This window comes from Dipodomys ordii, unplaced genomic scaffold (assembly GCF_000151885.1).
Source record: "Dipodomys ordii isolate 6190 unplaced genomic scaffold, Dord_2.0 Scaffold44, whole genome shotgun sequence".
Lineage (NCBI taxonomy): Eukaryota > Metazoa > Chordata > Mammalia > Rodentia > Heteromyidae > Dipodomys > Dipodomys ordii.
The window spans coordinates 6,488,858-6,510,708 of NW_012267260.1; the positions used below are offsets into that span (position 1 = coordinate 6,488,858).

The window sequence follows — 21,851 nt, forward strand, 5'->3', positions numbered from 1 at the left end:
CCAGAATATTGGTGTATATGTGTTCAAATACTGCCTGGTGAAATTGAATAGTGAAATCACTGAAATCTTTTTATGTATTAAAATGATAACCATTTTGCATATAGTTTACTTAATGAGAACTCAGTCAAATGCCAATGCATTAATTGAAGTTATATGTAATTGAATCAGGCACTCTTGGTTTAAAGCCTCACTCTGATCCTTAGTAATAACAATCATGTCTTGGCTCAAAAGGGTAAAATGAGGTAACCCAAGTGATGTATTTAATATAGCTTTGTAAATGTCAACCTTAAGTAGACTGGGCAGGTCTTGAAGAGCTGTTAATGCTCTAAGATGCATGATGGGTTGGTGGAAAGAGCACCTGAAAACCAATTGCAACTAGCTTTTGCCCTTTTCTGTTCTGTGATTTCAGGTTTTTTTTTTTGTCTTTGTTTTTGTTGGTCATGGGGTTTGAACTCTGGGCCTGGGTGCTGTCCCTCAGCTCTTCAGCTCAATGCTAGTGCTCTATCACTTGAGCCACCATGCCACTTCTGGTTTTCTGAGTGGTTTATTGGCAATTAGAGTCTCATGGACTTCTGCCTGGGCTGGCTTTGAACTGTGATCTTCAGATCTCAGTCTCCTGAGTAGCTAGGATTACAGGCGTGAGTTACCAGCGCCTGGCTAAGTTAAGTTTTTTGAGACTTGGTTTCCTCATTGTAAAATGAAATCAGTTTCTCCATCCCAGCTTCTCACCAGATTGTCAGTGAGTATCAGCTGAGAATAGAATTTGTGAATTGTCTTACTTTATAAACACTTTTTCATTTACTTGGTTTTATTTCATTTGGTCTACCTCCAGTAAAGGAGTGACCTTAAATCGGAAAAAATTACATCTTTTGTATATTAAATTGCTTATACGAGAGCACTGTCATCAATAAATATTCTTTTTTTCAAATAGTCCTCACGGTCCTATTAATGGTGCCTCACTGATCTGGAAACACTAAATCCTCTGCACAAAGCAACTCATACTTACTACTGCTCAGGGAGAACCAATGTTTTCTTAGACACTAGCTCTGTTTTATCCACTGTGCTAAAACCTATAGCATCTCATTTATCCAAACGTCATTCCTAACAAGCAGGTGATACCAGCTCTGTGAGATGTTTGCCCACATAAATTATACAAATATAAATTATCTTAAAAAACCTTGACATTGTGCTTTTGTTATTTAAAATGCTGTAATGGTTTTATTACTGAATCCTGTATATTTTAATTCTTCATGTCGGCTCAGTCTAATCAGAACTTCCTTTCTTGAAAATGGACACCACACTTAATGAGAATCCTGAAATGAACTTACTTCTTATTTTTCCCATGAAATGAACATTTTGTATGTGTGAGGCCCTGTTCTAAGTGCTTTATGCAATTATTCTATGTAAGGTAGAAAAGAAGAATTTTGAGTTGTCATTTTAGAGATGAGGGGTCTGAGGCAAAAGAGGTGACATGACTTGCCCAAGGTCACATGGTAAATGTTTGAGCCTCTATATGAAGTCCAGAACTGGACTTTTTACTGCTACACTGTTGGCTTGACATAGACAACAAAGTTCACCATGACAAACACATTGTGGAGGTCTTATACGTTAATTAAGATAAACTTTTATTTGTGTGTTCCTTGTTGTGTGGTAGAAAGAACTCGACCAGGAATCAGGGGGACCTCAGTTTTGGTTTCAGCTTGTATCACTAAATAGTGCTGTGTCCTTGGGCAGTTCAAGAAACCCCTCTGGACTGCAGTTTCCCCACCTGAAAAACGAGGGATTTGGATGGAATTAGTGATTTTCAAACTCTGGTTCGAAGCCTGCTCATGTCTTTGGTCCCCCTCCCTCCAGTTTGCATAGTTCTCTTTTTGTTTGCGATACTCTTTTAAATGAAGAGTTTCTGAACATAACATTTAAAGTTACCAGTATTGAGAACTCAGTGACAGTGTCAGCCCACTTACTGATATGTGAACAACTCTCTAGACATTTTACATTATTGTAGTGTATTAGAAAAGAGGCCATCTTTTACAGACAAAAAACTAGACACTAAAATGGAAGAGGATTAGTGATTTTGGCTGAAATACATACTTATCTAAATGGACTGAATATGTATCTCTATTTATATAAATGGACCAGAATATAGATTATCAGTTACCTGGGAGTGACGGTCTGTTTTATTTTTAAAATTAGATTTGTACCAGCAAGTATTTTTACTCTTGATATTCTTATAATTCGAGAGGAAAAAACTCACCTTATAGGGCGATTGTGAAAAAATGTGAGCTAATATTAGCGTTGAAAAAATTACAAACTCCAAATCTACACTAAATCTCCTACTGGCCACATAAACTATGTTTTTAACTACATCAGATATTTTGTTGAATTGTTTATAGTTAATAATCTAATTCCCTTAAGATTTACAATTTCTAAAATATGAATCAATGATGGAAGAGACTGTTAATGTTTAAGGAACCTGTTCATTTTTAAATATCAAATGCACTTCCCCTTTACTGTTAGGAAGATAATTGATTTTCAGGGTTTGTCATTGAGTTTATGAACATGTTTGGAATTGAAAAAGTGAGCTCGTCTGTGTTGTTAGGGTTGGATGTTGTGTGTTCTTCTTAGTAGTTGACAGCACCATTTATCCCATAAGTTTCTAGGGCCTTAAGCCTCAGAGTCGTCCTTGGTTGCGCTTCTCTCCTCCCCATGTCTAACCCACCTGCAGGTTTGCTGTGCCTTCAGAAGAGATTTGTGTCATCATCTCGGCTTGTCACACTCGTGTAACAAGGGTATACAGTGACTCCTAAGTGTTTTTGATTGTTCCCTTGCTTCCTTACAGTATATTTTTGCCTATTTGAAATTACAACTTTAAAACACACCACATTTCAAGTAATGTGCATGGCCCAAATTTCCTTATATGTATGTAAAATTTAGCTCTCTTCAAGGCTTGTCAAGGAGTGGCCTCTTCATAATGCTCAGGTCTTATTTTCTACTGCTTACCCTACTTGCTCATCTCAAGTCCACACTGGCCTTGGGAATCTCGGTACTCTGCTGTTTCTTGGCCTGGAATTTCTTGAACACTGCTTTCTAGGCTTTGGTTAAATTTTAAATATCACCTCAAGTCCACTTGCAATATGGAATATATTAATATATTGGAATTGCCACTGTATTATCCTTAATACTAGATAGAGAAATCTTATAGATACTTTGTACACTTTTTTTAAGTTCTTGCATTCTTAGTGATTGACCAGTATTATTCACATTAGTGAAAATTTGTATTATGATGTAACCTGAAAGTTAAGCAATGTAGTGTTTGGCTTAACCATAATTTCTTCTTGTCTTTGAGGTGTTTATGAAAATTTTCTAATTATAAAAGTTTTAAATTATATTACAGATATCCAGGATGATTAGAATTGAGACTGCATGCTTAGAATAAGAACATAAACACAGGTCTGAATTAGGGTTTCTCAACAGTGATACATTAGAAGATAAATTCTATTATCTTTTAATGTACTGGGTTAACTGATCAATCCAGATTTTGAAGTTAGTACCCAATTCTTAGTTCTCAATTCTTAGTTTTCTAAGAGGTTTCTTGTGGTATTTCTTCTTTGGTTTTTTAGTTGCCAAAACTGTGTCTATATGGAAATCCAGTAAGAGGTTCATTGCATTTTGCCTGATTTACTTTTTGTGATGTGCACCTTTACTTCACTTGGGATCTTTAATTTGGTAGCAGTATTTTCTGGGGGGAAGGAGTATTCATTAAATTGCTGTATCTTAAGAGATAAATGTTAACTTTTCTTCTCTGGAATGAGATTTTACAGATGTGACCTAGTATTGGCTATTGGTTTAATGATCAGGTCTATATTATATTAATGAGAAGTGAACTTATTCCTTGGGTTCACATTTGAACTGTGACATGTTGAAATGATCTAGGTCCCAATCTGCACATCTGAATTCATTTTGTAAAATATGGCAAACAGCTGCATTTCAATTGAAAGCTGAAACAACTGCAGGACATGAACCCATTGAGAAGATTACAGTAGGCTTTCAGTTCCATGTTAACTGTATTTATTAGACAAAATTGACTTGAGTGCTTCTGCTTTTAACAGAACCCTCCCCTTTATTTTAAATGTCTGGAAGAGAGGAAATAAAGCATTGGAATTATAGGACTTTGATGTGTAAAGAAGTTAATGTCTAAAGAAGTAAATTATCTAAATCATCAAACAAAATGTGGGAAGGGGAAATAATTATTGTAAAAAGTCTAATGAGCTATCAGCTCATCATGTCAAGAAAAATATTATTCACCTGTTTGATTTGAAAATTAAATTACTTGACTGTGAAAGGATGACTGTGCTATAATAATGTAGGATTGGGACTCTTCTTACCAGTAAATACTGTTGATGTAAAACATTTGCAGTGGAGAGGCAGGGAGACAACAAAATAAAGATGTCTATCCTTCATTTCTGTCCGTCCGTCCGTCCGTCCCTCCCTCCCTCCCTCCTTCCCTCCCTCCCTCCCTCCCTTCCTTCCTTCCTTCCCTCCCTCCTTCCTTCCTCCCTTTTTCCTTTCCTCCCTCCACCTCCTCTCACTCCTCCTCCCCTTCCTCCCTTTTCTCCCTTTCCTCCCCTTCGTGTGTGTGTGTGTGTGTGTGTGTGTGTGTGTGTGTGTGTGTTGGTACTAGGGTTTGAATTCAGGGCTTGGACAGTTTCCCTTGACTTTTTTACTCACTCAAGGCTTGTGCTCTACCACTTGAGCCACAGCTCCACATCCTGATTGATTGGCTTGCTGATTAATTGGAGATGAGAATCTCATGGACTTTCTTGCCTGGGGTTAGTGTTAAACTGATCCTTAGATCTCAGCATCCTGAGAAGCTAGGATTACAGGAACAACCAGTGCCTGGCTAAGCTTTTTTTTTTTCCCTTCTGTCTTGTGCTGCTGTACAAGAATTTGATCTAGGAAAATTCTGCTTCAAAGAGTTAAAAATGGGTGAGTAGATTTGAAAATGAAAAAGGGGTGGGTTGCTCCATCAATACCTCAGTTTCTTGGCCATATAATAATCCCATAGAATGGCATATGCATTAGATCTGACATGGGTCAGTTCAAATCACAATTTGTGGAGGCTGTTATTAATACTTAGTTTAACATTAATATTGAGTTTAACATTTCACCAAGTTATCTGTCAGCCTTGTGTTGGACAGCAAGGAATGTTTTCTGGGCTCTTTGAAAGTTCAGTGTCTTTGTCTCTATCTCTGTCTCCTTTTTTTTCTCTTTCCCTCTGTTCTTCTTTCTTGCTCCCTCCCTAAAAACTTTGTTCCATTTCTGCTTGATTGTAAAAATCTTAGATTTCCTGTCTGTTTCCTTCCATCTTGGACTGGTGATATAATTTTTTTGGGGGGCGGGGGAACAGTCCTTCTGCTTGAACTCCAACCTGAGCTTCTTTTGCTTAAGGCTAGCACTCTACCACTTGAGCCACAGCCCAACTTTTGTTTTTTTGTGTTTATGTGGTACTGAGGAATTGAATCCAGGGCTTCATGCATGCTAGGCAAGCACTCTACCACCAAGCCACATTCCCAGCCCTGTTGTAATTTTTTAACCCAAGTTTCAAAAGGTAATATTTACTTTCCTATATAATTATTAGGAAGAAATAATTATTTCAAAAGGCTTTGTGAAAATCTAGAACAAATTCAAGCTTTCAAAAGATGATGGTCTTTCTTAGTTTCTTAATTTTAGAATTTTGGGTCTCAAGCTCAGTTGGAGTGGAATGCTTCTTTCTCTTTCTGTGCTCTTGCATTCTGTGCCTAGTGGTCATGGGCTGGCTCTTAGGGCCCACATGGCCCACTCTGGGTCAGAAGGATATTGACGTATTCTAGACCTCATCTAGGTAGTGTGCTGCTTGTCTCACTTGGTCCAGTTGCATTTTAAAACCTTCAATATATACAACTTTATATCTATCTATCTATCTGTCTGTCTGTCTGTCTGTCTGTCTGTCTGTCTGTGTATCTATCTATCTATCTGTCTGTCTGTCTGTCTGTCTGTCTGTCTGTCTGTCTGTCTGTCTGTCTGTCTGTCTATCTATCTTGTCTCACTTGGTCCAGTTGCATTTTAAAACCTTCAATATATACAATTTTATATCTACCTGTCTGTCTGTCTGTCTGTCTATCTATCTATCTATCTATCTATCTATCTATCTATCTATCTATCTAATCTAGCTCCGTCCTTCCCTCCCTCCCTCCTTCTTTCCCTCCCTATCTATCTGTTTCAGGCAGTGGACTCAGGCAGAAGCCTTTTCCTCCAGCCTACTTGCATAGGGCCCAGTCCTTGAAGAATAACCCTCCTTTGTTTATTTTGTAATGGAAGTATTTAAAGTTAGTGGAATTGTATTGAGTTTTTAAAATTAAAATATTTAAGTTGTTTTTTAACTTGTGACTATGAAATAAGGATAATATAACTTGACATGAAAGCTTTTAGTGGATCAAGAAAGGAGACAAAATCTTTAAACAGCATTATTTCATGCTTATTGTATACTTAGGAGTTATTATTCTTTGCATTTACTTAATGAATTAGCAATGTAATGTGTTAATTCATTTAATTCTTAGAACACCCCCTAAGAGGTGAAATATTATGGAAACACTGACAAGTTGCTCAAAGTTTTAGCAAAGCAGCAGAGCTGGGAATTAAACCTAGGTAGTCTTAATATGAAGCCAGCTGTTGAGACTAGGTTTTATGACCGACCACTGTGACTTCGTGACTTCCTATTTAGCCTCCTCTGCTTCCATACGAGTCAGGCAAAGTGTTTTCCTTCATTACTGTGAGTGTGGTGAGAAATGAGAGGGTCTCAGTACAGCTGTCCCCTGTAACATATCCTTTGTGTAAGCTGTCAGGAGCTGTACAAGGCAAGCTGTTCTGTGACTGGAAAAGCCCAAAGAAATGATCCTATCCTTGAGATTTGTGGACTGGGAAAGCATTTTATGTGGGCAATGTGGTTAGGTTTTCAACAAACTTCTACCTATGAGAAGGAGCCTACCAACCAGTGATCACCCAATCTCCTGTATAAACCACCTCCTCCTAAGCCAGTTTTCCCAGCAAGATGACCCTTTGGGCTCTTCACATTAGTAAGTTGCCCTAATGAAGTTCTTCTCTACCATCATCTACCTTCTGTAGTGTTATGAGCAGAGCAGGTGTTTCGTGAGAGCAACTCCAGAGCCTGCTTTCTCAGTTAAACTGTAGTAAGTCTCTCTGACCTGCTTTTTCCTGTTCTGAATTTGCTATGTTCTTTAGAATTCAAGAGAGTTTTTATTTTAAGGAAGGTTACAGCATAGCAAAGTTTACATGAACATACGAAGTGTCATGGTAGTAGAGGCTTTATCTGCCTAGAGACTGTGATGTTATTTTGACCTATTTATATTCATTCTTGTTCATTAATGCCACATGCATTAAATAAAATGACATGCATTCTGATTGACATCTATTTTTCTCATTCTGTATTATCTTAATTTTAGGAGGAAAATAGCATTTTAAGTAAAATATTTGCTCATATCATCATAAAATACCATAGTCCATAATTCTGATTTACTGATTGACTTTATTTGTAGTATTTGTATTTTAAGCTGTGATTCTAGTGGTCTGGATGAAACTCTGTGTGTGTGTGTGTATTTAGGGGCTACTGGGAGCTCCCTAAAGAATTGCTAATGAATCTAAGAGCTCCTTGCAACACATTGAAAACCATTGAGTTCTGTCAAAAGCCTTTAATGAGTATTTTTATTGCATTACTTATTGCAGAATAGGTATTGACTGACATTCAACTAAGCAGCCTTTCTCTACTGTACCGTTTCATTTGAATAAAGAACGTTAAGTGAAAGAAAACTGTTATGCAAAGCAGAATCATTAGGAACTTAAATTTTTCTATACCTTTTTTGGAAGTGGTTAAAAAATGCTTCCATCTTATGCACTAATTTATAAATACATTGTATAAGGTTTCTGTTTCTTTTTTTATGTAGATGAATAACACTGCTGCTAGCCCGATGGCTGCTGCTACTTCAAGTAGTGGGAGAAGTGCTGGGAGGCCCGTAAGCTTTGCCACAGAGCTTCAGAGTATGATGTAAGTACATCTCTACACACGCACACCAACTATTGCTGTTTTAAGTTTGTTCATATTGAAGAGGGCAATATTAATAAAGTTCATAGAATTCAGCTTAGAAGTAATTTGTATTTAATCAAGTCAAAGTTACCATTTTTAAAAAGCCCTGAGCAAAGGGGCCAGGTAGAAATGCCACAGTGGCATTGTGAAGAATCTTTTATGGTATATTATGTTAGAAAATATTGCCGGGAACTGGTGGTTCACACCTGTAATCCTACTGACTCAGGAGGTTGAGATCTGAGGATCACTGTGTGAGGTTCAAAGCCAGCCCAGGCAGGAAAGTCTGTGAGACTCAGAATAATAAATAAATAATAATAAAAAATAAATAATAAACTACTCAGAAACAGCTGAAGTGGCTCTGTGACTCAAGCAGTAGAGTGCTAGCCTTGAGCACAGAGAGGCCCAGGGACAGAGCCCAGGTCCTGAATTCAAGTCCCTTAACCAGAAAAAAAAATTAAGTATGTGTTTCAAGATTTATAAGGTAAGAGATATTTCATTTTCTATAGAGCTGGTTCATTGGTTTATTTACTTTGGGGTTTTGTTTTTTTTTTTGCTTATGTGGTGCTGAGGAATCGAACCCAGGGCCTCATGCATGCAAGGCAAGCACTCTACCACTGAGCCACCTTCCTAGCCCTGATTTATTTACTTTGTAAATATACATTTATATACTTTGTAAATTATAGAGCATAGTAGAACGAATAACTATTGCCTTTTACCAGTCTTACTTAACCTTTCTCCCTACTCTCCACTTTGTTTTGAGATGTAGCATTTTAAAGCAAATCTCAGATATTTAAAAATTCATAGTATTCATTAAAACCATATAACGTTAATAGCTAAGAAACATGATCTGTAGCAGGGCCAGTGAACTACAGCCATGTAGTCTGGTTTTGTAAGTAAATTCTCATTTATCTAATTAAGCATCACTCAGAGTTGGATATTTCAGCCTGAAAAGCTGAAAATATTTATTATTTGGTCATTTGTAGAAGTTTGGTCTCAGCTCTGCAAAACAGCTCTCTACAAGACGAAAGCTGAAGAGTAGTATTTTCTTTTGTCATTGAAACTTGCAGTTTCTGCTTAATATATCGGATAGACCATAGGCCACTTAAACTGAAAAAGAAAAATAAAAGCTAAATCCAGCACTTTGTTATTAGTTTTGCAAACATCTTCCCAACTTATGTACCTAAGCTGGGTTCAGAATGTAAAAATTATCTGGAATAAATGGACATTTTCCTTCTATTTTAGACCTCATAGAGAGGAGTTTGAAGTTACCCTTTTTTCCTCCCTTATGATTTTGCTTCACAGAAAGGGATATAGGGCCAATATTAGGGGAGTCCTTTATAATTCATCAGTATTTTCTGTTAGTATAAGATTCTTAAGGTTTTTTGACTATATAAAATCAGAATCAATCTACATCTTTATTTAAATGTTTATTTCATATGAGAAAACAGACTTTAAAGGTTATGTTTGTTTTATGTTGCAGGTATTTAATTCTGTTACTCTTACTGCTTCTGTTTCACAGTTCTAAACCTATCTGCATTGCTGTTTTTCAGTCTTCTACTGCTCCTGTCTTCCCATCCATTCACTAGTAATGACTTGGTTCTTTGCTTTTAGTTCTCTCCTTTTAGTTCTCTGCTATCTAATTGAGCACCTATCATTAGTGTCATTTACAGGTATTTCACTTAAAGGAATCCAGTTTATCAGTTACAACTAAAGCTGTCAAGATCTGCTGTTAGGTACAACCAGTCTCTTTTAATAAAGGTTATCATATTATATGGGAGTAATAAATACCAGTAGTGAAACCCATTATGACATACTTCCAGATTTTAAACAGTTACTAGTGAATTGAGATGAGAGTAGTTGTCCCTATACTAGCTTTCCTAGTATATACAACTGAGTATATTTGTTTTTATCACAGCTATTTGAACAAGAAGGGTTAGAAGGATACAGGGGTACATTTTTAAGTTATAGAACTTATGCAGTATGTAAATTAAAAAGTGAAATCTTTTTGGTCCACATTTCAGGTTATATGAAGAATTTTAATTAATGTACTTTAAGAAGCTTCATTGAGCTCTTTATTTCAGCTGTTTACATAGTTCTTGCCTTGTCAGGTTGTATTTGTTCAGACTTGTCAGTCTAATGATGATGTCAGTTTTAGCAACCTGGTGACACTCAGTAATTTTGTGACTAGATTAAAGAAAAACTTTTTTTTTGTTATTTATGTATTGTAGTAACACACACACACACGCACTCACGCATGCATGCATGCATGCATGCACGCACGCACACATACTGGGGCTTGAATTCAGAGTCTCCAGCTCTTCCTTGGCTTTATTGCTCATGGCTGGTGTTCTACCACTTGAGTCAATTCCTATGTTACAATAATTCCAAATAAAAATTTTATCTTTATGTAAATTCACAGGCTCAAAATATTTTTTAGTCAGTTTTCTTTATATTGTAAAATTTACTCTTTTAGTTGTATAAATTATTTATTTATAATTTATATATTTAATTTATTTTGATGTTCCTGGGGCTTCTACTCGGCCTGGATCCTGTCCCTGAACTCTTTTGCTTGAGGCTACCTCTCTACACTTCAGCCATAGCTCCACTTCTAGCTTTTTGATGGTTAACTGGATATAAGAGTCTCACAGGCTTTCCTGCCTGGGCTGGCTTTGAACTGTGATCCTCAGATCTCAGCCTCCTGAGTAGCTAGGACTATAAGCATGAATCATCAGTGCCTGGCTGCATTTTTAAAAATAAACTTTTTTGAGCTTTTACTGTATGGCAGTATATAAATGCATCAAGAAGCATACATTCTTGCAATAGGAACAGTATGGAGACAACTAATTGTCATGAACTAGAAAATAAAAAAATCTGTGGTAGTATAAAGGAGTGATGGATTAAACACTTTTCAGGGTTAGCCTTCTAACTTTAGGTCTGTATTTCTAACTGCTTCCTGGAATGTTCACAAAGCAGTCTGTGAGTTTGTCATTAGTATGTTCAAAACTGAAGTAGTAATTTTCTTAGTAAGATTTGCTTTTTTTCTCTGGAATTTGGGATAAACAGCGCCAACAGTCTCTCCATAGCAGCGCTAGACTGGGGCATCATTGTGTGTATGATGCAGTACCATTGGCTGTTGTTTAGTATTATGAAGTTATGAGCTGTGAAAAACTGTGTTTCCTGTTTATCCCTATCTAGCTTTAAACTCTAGTGTGTACATATCGGAATTACTAGTAGATGGCTTTTAAACTGACATAGGCTTCTTTCAAATGGTTTCCATACTCCATCTTAGTTTTTCTGGAAACTGAAACTGAAAGTAAGAGGTACAGATATGATTCCAAAGATGTTTCAGTAATACCAATAATGCCAAAGTGCTTGCAGAATTGACTGTGTACTAGGTGACTGATCATTTCATTGTAGATGAAGAATTGAGACTCCAAGATTGACTAACTTGTTAAGACATTACCGCTAGTCAATGGCAGACCCCATGCTCTAGACACACATGAAACTAAATTGCTGTCATTTTTAGTTTGATTTATATAATTCAGTTTATAAACTTTTACCAGTTCATATGTGACTAATACACTGTAATGAATTATGTGAAAGGTAAATAATTGTTGAGTTAATAACTTGTTTATTAGCAGTGAGAACTGATATTTTATGAGTGTTAGATTAAGTTGTCATTTTCATGTTATCTTAACATTTATTCCAATTTTCTTTATTGAATTGCCAAATATGTCTCAGCAAGGGCATATCAATAACTAAAGGAAAGTATAATTTTTTTCACAAAAGTTACATACTTATATTTCTTATTAGATATTATATTTGTGATATTTCATAATTTTAGACATAAGTGTAGCCATAATGTTTACATTTATACTTTAGATATTATTAAATATTGGGTATTATTAAATAATACCTTATTTCTGGTATTTAAATTTCCTGTTATTTAAATATGTGTTACAAACTTAGACTTTTTGTGAAATACATATGCTTGGGATATTTTAAGGTATACTATATAAGTATACTGATGGGAACCTTTTCAAATTAATTAGGTCAGTTTCTATCCGGAAGGCAAGAATTTATATAAAAACAGATTGAAAACATAAAAGCATTGTATAATGAAAGTTTTGATCACATATATTTTTTCTTTCAGAAATGAAATAGGAAATGCTTTAAGTTTCTAGATCAAATTGAATTATCTGAAAAGTATGTCATTTTATAAGTGTAACAATAAAAATTAGATTTTGTGTTTAAATATCAATATCAGTTCTCTCATGAGAAGAAAATAACTGATATTTTCATTTTAGTATACAGTATAATTATTTGGAAGAAAAACATCTTGCTCAGTCTTAGAAATGGAATGCTTGAAATTAAGGATGATGAAGTCATTTGAGTAATTTTGTGATGATAATCCTTAGTTATAGGGGAAAGTACGTAAAAATTCACAGATCCATTCTTTTAAAATTACAGTGTAGTTTGGAGAATGGGCTTCTATGCTCATGACTAATGTGATGGCAGAACCTAGTTCTACTTGATGTGCAGATTTTAAAACATCCTTTACTGATCCTTCCTGTGGGTAATCATGAGATACACTTTTCCTGTATGCTTTCCTAGCTCTGTAGCAGACTGTTCTATGTACTATGTTAAATTTCCACAGTCTGAGAACTTAGGAATTCTGCAACATGTTTCAGATACAGAATTGTGGACCTGCATCTACCTCACAGGGACAATATGAATATTAAATCAGATTGATTAAAGCACACAGTATAATTCCTGAAATATAATACGTACTGTGCTGTTTTGTTATACCATCAGCATATTAATTAGGAAGTTTGTAAAACATGTAGGAGGAAATATTTGCAATTTTGTGGGAAGAAGTTTATAGAGAAAAATGAATTTTCTTGTGTTGCAACATGCTGTCCAGTACAGCTGTCTATACTGAGGGAAATGTCTATTGAGGTGCTGTTTGGTATGCTAGCCATTTTATTTTGTACTTAAAAATAAATTTTAAATTCCATTAAAGCTTAAAGTAGCCACATGAAACAGGTGACCACTATGTTGGCTAGCACAGAGAAATAAAGAAGTGCAAATTCTTTTCTGGGTTATATCTGTCTGTCTGTTTGTCTATCTGTCTATGTTGATACCTGTCCTGGGACTCAACTCAAGGCCTAGGCACTGTCCCTGAGCTTTTATTTGCTCAAGTGCATTACCACTTGAACCATTTCAGCTTTTTGGTGTTTAATTGGTGGTTCGTCTTACAGACTTTCCTGCCCAGGTTGGCTATGAACTGAGTAGGTGGGATTACAGGCATGATCCGCTAATGCCCAGCTAACAATTATATTTTTATTAGAACTGGAAAAATCCGTTATATATTATATGACCTATTGAGATAGTATAGTCACTGATCTATCTTTTTCTTCATCCTCTTTTATCATTGTCCTTTAGAGGCCTTAAGATCTTAATTTTTGGCTGCTTTGGCATGTCAGATTTGATGGGTGTATTTAATATTGCATTCAGTTTTCAGCATAGGAAGTTCACAAGAAGGGGCTATGGGTAATATTGAAATCTATATGGTTTTTGTAGATTTTTTTGTTAATATATGTGACATGTATATACTCAGTCTAAAAGTTCTATAATTACAGCTGTGAATGTACTACACTGACTTGATTAGCAAGCTAGTTTCATTTTTTATTAATTTTATTATTTTATTTTTTTGGTCGGTCATGGGGCTTGGGCCTGGGCACTGTCCCTGAGTTCTTCAGCTTAAGGCAAGTACTCTACCCCTTGAGCCACAGCACTACTTCTGGTTTTCTGGTGGTTAATTGAAGATAAGAGTCTCAGTGACTTTCCTGCCCAGGCTGTCTTTGAACCTCAATCCTCAGATCTCAGCCTCCTGAGTAGCTAGATTACAGGCGTGAGCCACCAGCCCCCGGATTTCATTTTTAATATATAATCAGCTTTGTAAGTCTTGTTGCTTCTGCTTTTCAGCAAAAAGTCTTACAACCAGTTTTGATGCCTCTCTCCATTCATTTTCTTGGTTTTCTTCCTCTGGGTTAATATTTAATATATTTTGTTATATGTTGTCAGGGAGAGTTCTCAGTGAAAACAATTTTACTTCAAGTTGAGTTGCCAGTGGTTTTACCACCACAAATCTATCAGTTTTCCTTTCCCCTCAGAATTGAAATTCTGCCTTTATCAGATAATAAATTATTACTTTTGACTTTTCTTCTCTGTTCTATTGAACTTTATTCCTTTGCCAGTACTGCATTATTTTAGTTATTATAGCTTCTTAATATGTTTTAATACTTGGTGTTACCATTCAAGTCTGTCCATATAACTTTTCTTTTTAAGATATTTCTGGACTCCTTTCTTATTTTCATTCTTCCAGCTGAATTTTTAGGAATCATTTCATCAAGGTCCAGAACAAATCCTAACTGCAAATTTTAAGCAATTTCATTTTTCTTTCCTTTTTATGCTTTTGTCTTTATACTCAAATTTCAGACATTGGTCTTTGCCACTCATTTTACTTTTAAAGTTGATTAATGAAGCAGTTTTACATTTAGAAAGTTTATTTGAAACAACACTGGCTAGAAACATTAAAAACAATTCACTAATAAGCGGGTTTCTTAACTAGTGTATGATTAGAGGCTGAGAAACCTCTCAATTTTCTTTAATATTTGTTTTTCTTGCTTTAGTGTAGAGCAGTACGTGACTGCAGTATGTGAAAATCAGCCAACTTGAGTTTCGGTTAGACACTTCTTGTCCTTTTATCTCCTGAGGAGTGTGGATTGAACCCAGGGCCTCAAGAGCATTCTTAACATTTAAATCATTTCTCCAGTCCTTTTTTGCTTTGTTTTCAGATAGACTCTTTCTTTAGCTGTCTTTGAACTAGTGATTCTCCTGCTCTGTCTCCTAAGTAGACAGGATTACAGGTATGCAGCACCAGGCTAGCTGTACTTTTTTTTTTTCCTTTTTGGTCGGTCGTGGGGCTTGAACTCTGGGCGCTGTCCCTCAGCTCTTCAGCTCAGGGCGAGCGCTCTACTGCTAGAGCCACATTGCCACTTCCGGTTTTCTAGTGATTTATTGGAGATAAGAGTCTCACGGACTTTCCTTGCCCAGGCTGGCTTTGAACTGTGATCCTTAGATCTCAGCCTCCGGAGTAGCTAGGCTTACAGACGTGAGCCACCGGCACCTAGCTCGCTGTAGTAGTTTTGTATAGGATATAAAATGTTCTGATTAATGGAGTCTTCTGGTGTCTATGCATATATCTCATAGGAATAAATATGTTTAACACACTTGTTTTATAAACATTAAAAGTGTGATTATATGTTCTTTTTCCTGAAAATATTTCTACAGTAGATTAGGCCCATTTATGAGTACTTAAAGAGTACTAGGAACAGTTTACTATAGTATACCCACTGTATTGTAGTAATACCTTAGGATACCATAGAAGCTTTAAATGTATGTTGCTCCTATAAGTTGTACTACTTTGCTATTTTGTATTTATTTACCTTGGTTGGTAGGGAGGAACAGGATGAAAAGTAAAATAAAGTTTTATCTATTTGGAGAAAAGTGTGTGTGTGAATGTGTGTGTGTGTGTGTGTGTGTGTGTGTGTGTTGTAGAATTCAATGAAACATACAATTAGGTAGAATACAGGCAGCAATTAAGAGAGTTAGAAATAGAACATTAACAAAATGGAAACCTCAGCATGGATATATCCTCCAGGATGACTTTCTTTTTTTTTTTTTTTTCACATATTCTCAATCCAGGATGACTTTCCTAGTGTTGCTATCACCTTTCTGTGCTTGGTCCTAGCACTACTCTTACAAAGAAGTCCTCTCATGTTATTAGATTCTAGTAACTGCCTGGCTCGTTGGATTTTCCTGTGTTACCGTGACGTGCTAGAGGAGGTTGTCTGCTGAGTTTCACAGAGTGACTAGGAAGTTGTGAAGGCAGTAGTGTGGCTGTTTGGCAGGACCTCCTCCATGGGAGAGGCTGCACTTGAGAGTGATACATAATTCCATTATCCAAGAAGTGAGCTTGCCTAATTGTCTATGGATTTTAAATACCTACGTACATCTTTCTATCAGCTTTTAATACCTATGGTGAAGCTGTGTCTATTGCAAAGCAGCTGAGTGCTATGCAAAGACAAATCTACAGATAGGAACTCTTGGTGGAAATTTAGGATCTAAAGCAATGTTCATGGAGCAAAAACAAAAAGAAGGTTCCGATGGAAGGAAAAGAATCCCAGCATGCATGCCTAGGCAACACAGTGTGGTATTTCAGCTAGGGGCTAGTCTGTGTAGAGTGAGGGCAAGTTAAGGATAGGTGGGGGGGGGGGAGTTTGGACAAGTGAATGTGGGAGGCCTTAACATGCAAGAAATACAGGGAGTTCAGAGTTCTGCTTCAAGAAGTGCAAGAACGCAATAAACTAGGAGTTCTTGGCATAGACGGTAGCTAGTTGATGTTCTTAGTCATCTCTCCTCACATTGTTGTATCTTCCCCATAAAGGAATTTGAATTACTCCCTAGCTTGACAGCTTCTCAAATTTATAGTTGACTTCTCTGTTTTCTATTTTCCCCCCATTTAGTGGGCCATGGAAAGGTGGGGTGGGAAGAATAGACATCTGTAGTTGTAAGATACTGTACCAATAAGTGAGTAGTATAGAACATCAATCTCAGGGCAGCTATTGTAGAGTGGATGTCTGTAGATCTATCAGTACAAGGTCACCACTGGCTAAAGTTCTAGGGTGGATTATTAATTAAAGGTATGATTTGTGAGAGGTTACTAGGAACAACATGGTTTTTCCCAGCTGTAGCCATGTCTCGCCAACACTATGCTATGCCAACACTATGATACTGTCTTAAAAACACGGGACAAGAGGGAAGATAGAGAATGCAGATCTGTAACTGCATTCTGGTGCTTTTGTACAGCTTGCAAGATGCCTCGAATGATGGAAGGCAGCATTACAAGGGAGGCATGCATGCAGGACCTCCTGTTCAGTTCTCGTGGGTGAACATGAGAATTATCCTCTCATTTGAAACTTTGCTTGTGGAAGGGAAGTAGATGAATCGTTTTTTTCTGTCAATCTCTGGAGTCCTTTTGAAGAAGGGCTTGGGAATATAAACTGTGGGCACAGTTCTCTATGCTGTGTCCAGAGATGGATGGGAGCTTTGGACATGTCTCTTTAGTTGCATGCTGGGTTGAGCAAGGCTTCTCAAATCTTGTTTTACTAATGTGCTGGTTTGAATTTAGGAGGCCTGGGATTGGCCACACCATCTACAGTTATAGTTAATATGCTTTTGGGTCACACTTGTGCTGCTGGCCTGTAGTGCGCAGCATGAGAGGTTAGGTTTAGACCTGGGAGGATTTTAGGGATCAGAAGGCTGATCTAACTAGGAAGTGTATTGATTTACCACTTTGGGTATGGGCACCTTTTAAATTTAATTTTCATGGACAACTCTCAAGGTGGGTGATAGTATCTCTGCACATGTGGAAAGTGAGCACAAGGAGCTTATCCTCAGGTTATAGAATAAGTAGGGTAAAAGCGATTTAATTTTACTGGACACCAAAGCCTTGCCAGTGAGGCACGTTTCCTTAAGAGTCTGTGGTTTTTCTGCTCATATTCCTTCTTACAAGTAGTTCTAATAGGGGGACTTTGCTCTATTTCTTACAACTTGAGCATAGGAAAGAAAACATATTGTTTCCTGTGTCTTTTTTTCAAATGTTAGACCATGCTCCTTGCTGAATCTAAAAATTATATATATGCATATAGAAACTATAGAAACCAATGTCAAAATGAAGTATTCTCCAATCCTATACTGTGTAAACACAGCTAGTATGACTGTTGTGAGTTCCTGTAATATGCACACACTGTAGAATTTAAAAGATTCTATGTAATTCCCTGTCATGTTTTTCCCTCTAATCACAGTTTAATAGTGACAAAGACACAGCTCTTCATATAGTTCCCCATTTTCCTCCTAGCTGTCAGTCCTGTCAGCATTCTGTCTCATTTTCCTAAAGTTTTCCCTGTTCTAGTAATTCTATTGCCAGATTCTTCTGCTATTTTCTTTGTGCTGCCTTCAACTTGTTAAATTTTTGGGGGCAGGAAGAGTGGTACTGGGGTTAATACTCAGGACCTTGCACTTTCCTGACAGGTACTTTACCACTGGAGCCACGCCCCAACCCTTTTTGCTTTAATTATTTTCAAATAGGGTCTTAATTCACAGGACAGTCTAGAATACAGTATCCCTATTTATGCTTGTTGCACAACTGGGATGAAAGGCACACACTGCTGCACTCAGCCTTTTATTGGTTGAAATGGGGTCTTGTGAACATTTTGCACAGGCTGTCCTTGAGTCCCAAGCCTCTCCATTCCCTATTTTTGTTTCTTGAGTAGGATTATAGATATGAGCTGAGTGTCTTGGCCTAGTTAGCTTGCGTGTTCTTTTTGTTTGTTTGTTGTTGTTTTTGTGGTCCTGGGGATTAAATCCAGGGCTTTATAAGTGCTAGACAGGTGTCTCTGTCTCTACCACTGGCCTATACTCCTTAGCCCCCAAACATAGTTCTGTACTGTATACTAAATGATTGCTAAATCACTAAGCCATTAAAACATCTATCCTCTGCTGATTCCATTGACTGTTAGGGCTGCACAGAAAATCTCCTAGCTCTCTTCTGCTGTCTTTTCGTTGCTTCCAGTGTAGGAGGTAAGAGCTGACATCAAGGAATGCAGAGCTTACTCTACACCTGTTACTGCCAGGGACACCTGTTTTAGTAGTAACCCCCATTATCAGGTTAGTGGCATCTGAGAACTTCCCTAAAGACACTTCCATGTCTCTTACTGGGTAGTACTTGTTGGTTCATTTTGTGTTTATTTCTTCCTCAAGTTGTACTCTGAGTCGTCTTCATAAACTCACTTTCAAACTTTTCACTGTGTTCTCATTAAAACTAGTATGAACATGATGTTTCTTTTTCTAAAATGTGGCATCTGTTGTTTTATGTTTGCATATGAACTTAGTTTTAATAGGTGAATCTACCTTATTTAGGCTTTTAAATGTTGTTGCTTTGATTATTAAAACACCCCATATATCAACTTAAATGTGGGTGCAGAATGATTAGAGAAGTCTGTTGACATTTGTAGATCTCCAAATAGCTTTCTTTTCATTCTTCAGCCCTTTGTTTTTCTTTAAAATTTTGGTATTTTTTTACTCCCTCCCTCCCTCCTTCTTCCTCCCTCCCTCCCTCCCTTCCTTCCTTCCTCCCTCCCTCCCTCCCTTCCTTCCTTCCTCCCTCCTTCTCTCCCTCCTCCCCATTCCCTCCTTTATTTCTTTCCTTAGTTCCTTATACCAACCCATACCACCATTCAGGTGGGTACTTACTCTCTTTAAATTCCAAATGGCTAGTTCAAATACATCTTCTGTACTCACATAATATTTCTGTCTACACTACTATTTTTTGTGCCTTTCACACTAAGCAGTCAGATCGTAATGATAATTCTAGGAAGGAAAGTTCTATAAAGTGCTAGGGCTTTGAATCAGGGCACTGAAGGTTATAAAGTAGAAACTGTGTATGGAAGTCACAAATGAAGAGTTTGACAGGGAGAAAATGGAAAGTACTTGAACAAATAGATGAGATAATAACAATTTTTAAATATTTTAAAATTATAATTCTATTTAATTCCATTCGAAGGTGCCATGCAGAAAAAAAAATAAAAATATGAAAGAAGCAACAGCTTGGGTAAATGGGATAGTTGTAATGAACTAGTTATGGAAATAAGCAGAAAGTTTATTGTTTTCTACCTGAGATAAACACATAGATTTAAAAATCTGTAAACAAAATGCAATGTTGAAATTCAAATGAAAGCCAAGCAGGAACTTGACAGGATGGTGAAGTACTATTGACATTGATACAATTGCTATATCAATCAGTTCATAAAAGTTAGATTGAGTATTCAAGAATCTCATCAGCTAGTTGTTGAACCATCGGAAACTTAAAATCTGGCATATGGAAATATTTATAACACAGAAATTAGTGTATGTTACAAATCAAGGATTTTTCTTTCTGCTGAAGTTTACTGGGTTTATGGCACATTACTAGTATGTGTTTGGGCTTCCATAAAGACTGAGCCAGAATTCTTCTAGATATAAGGTAGGTCAATGTTAGAGAATATGATTTATTGTATTTGAACCTTGTCAACCTTTTTTGTGTTTCCTGCCAGGAAATTTTTGCTAAACAAAATAAAATTGACTAAGGAGTTATCCAGGAGATGGGAATTAACAAAGTAGGCTTTAGGATAACAAATTTAATATATTACATTAAAAATGCTGACAATGGCATGGAAGAAGGGAAAAGACAATTTATTAATACATTATAGAGAAGTAATTGATAAAGCAAACAGGAAGGAATTATGGTGGGAAAAGATTCTGGTGAATAATCCTTGTGAGCATCATGAGGAATAAGAGAGATATCATACCAAGGGACTTGTCCTCTGTAAAAGGGATTTTTAATACTCAGGAATGATAAAGAAGGAAGTATTTAAAGAAAGTCGTTGAACTATGAATATCAAAGATCTAAGGATGATTAGATTGTATCTTCAAGTTGCTTAAGAATGTTTGTAAGCAAAAAGGCATGGGCTCAGTGTAATATGTATGTATATATAGTAGATATGCATATATATGTATATATATATGCAGATGAGATTGGTCCTAGGAGCCAAAAGAATTTTTGGTGATTTGGAAGATGTGCATATTTGAAATGATGTGAGGAAGAGGGTGAATGGTAGGTTATAAACTAGAATAGAAGCTCAAGAAAATGAGTAATATTCTTCACCAAATTAAGTAAATGTTAAATGTCATAAAGGAGCTCAGGACTCCTTGGGGAAGTAGTTCTCATCACCAGCGACTCAGGACAAGCTAGCAGTCGTTCTCTCCAATGTTACACCCACAGACAGGCCAAGTAGAGGCCACAAGAACTTACGTTCTATGTTTAAGGCAAGAAAGGATACTAGACAATGAGAAGGAAAAAAAGGACTGTTCAAATAAATTAATAATAAGCAATTCTAGAAAAGCATCAAGCAATTATTGAAGGTAAAATCATAACTGTGTTGTGCTTCCTTTTCTTGTTATATTATTCCCTGTTTTGTTTAATTACATGGCATTATTTGGGTGGAGGGACAATAGTGTATAGGCATCATAATATTTTTACTATGCTAAAGATCCTATGTTCTGGCTATAGCTATCTGACTCCCAGGTAAACAGTAATTTATTGGTTTTTCTTCCATAATAAGGCAAAAAATGTCTCTAGTATGTACAATGTCTTCATATAATTGAGCTTGTATGAAAAAAGAAAATATATTCATTTAACTCTGTATGTTAATATCCATACTCAATGACTAATTTTTAAATAAGTTTTTTTTAATTTTACATTTCTTAAATTATAATAACAACATGGTATTAATGTCTTCTAGTATCTAGAAAAGAGTTTAGGAACCTGTTTATTGTAATAATTTCCATAATTAGATACTGAAAGAGGAGAGGCCTATATATGAAGTATTGACCTAAACTGTATAAATGTAGTAAACTGTTTTTTGGTTTTTTGTTTTTTGGGGGGTTTTTTTGGGGGGTCTGGTCGTGGGGCCTGAACTCTGGGCCTGGGCATTGTCCCTCAGCTCTTCAGCTCAAGGCTAGCGCTCTACCACTTGAGCCACAGCGCCAC

General features: G+C 36.5%; 1 protein-coding gene and 1 long non-coding RNA gene across 2 annotated transcripts in view; one reads left to right on the forward strand and one right to left on the reverse strand.

Moving 5' to 3' along the window:
• Nucleotides 1–1,607: 1,607 nt before the first annotated feature.
• Nucleotides 1,608–21,851, reverse strand: part of LOC105987681 — a 32,778-nt gene continuing 12,534 nt past the window's right edge. The window contains exon 3 of the long non-coding RNA XR_001175171.1: nucleotides 1,608–1,768. This is a non-coding gene — a long non-coding RNA (uncharacterized LOC105987681). The remainder of the gene's footprint in view (nucleotides 1,769–21,851) is intronic.
• Supt3h (suppressor of Ty 3 homolog (S. cerevisiae)) overlaps nucleotides 7,998–21,851 on the forward strand; it is a 244,295-nt gene continuing 230,441 nt past the window's right edge. The window contains exon 1 of the mRNA XM_013019032.1: nucleotides 7,998–8,098. Coding sequence (XP_012874486.1) covers nucleotides 7,998–8,098 — 101 coding nt within the window. The remainder of the gene's footprint in view (nucleotides 8,099–21,851) is intronic.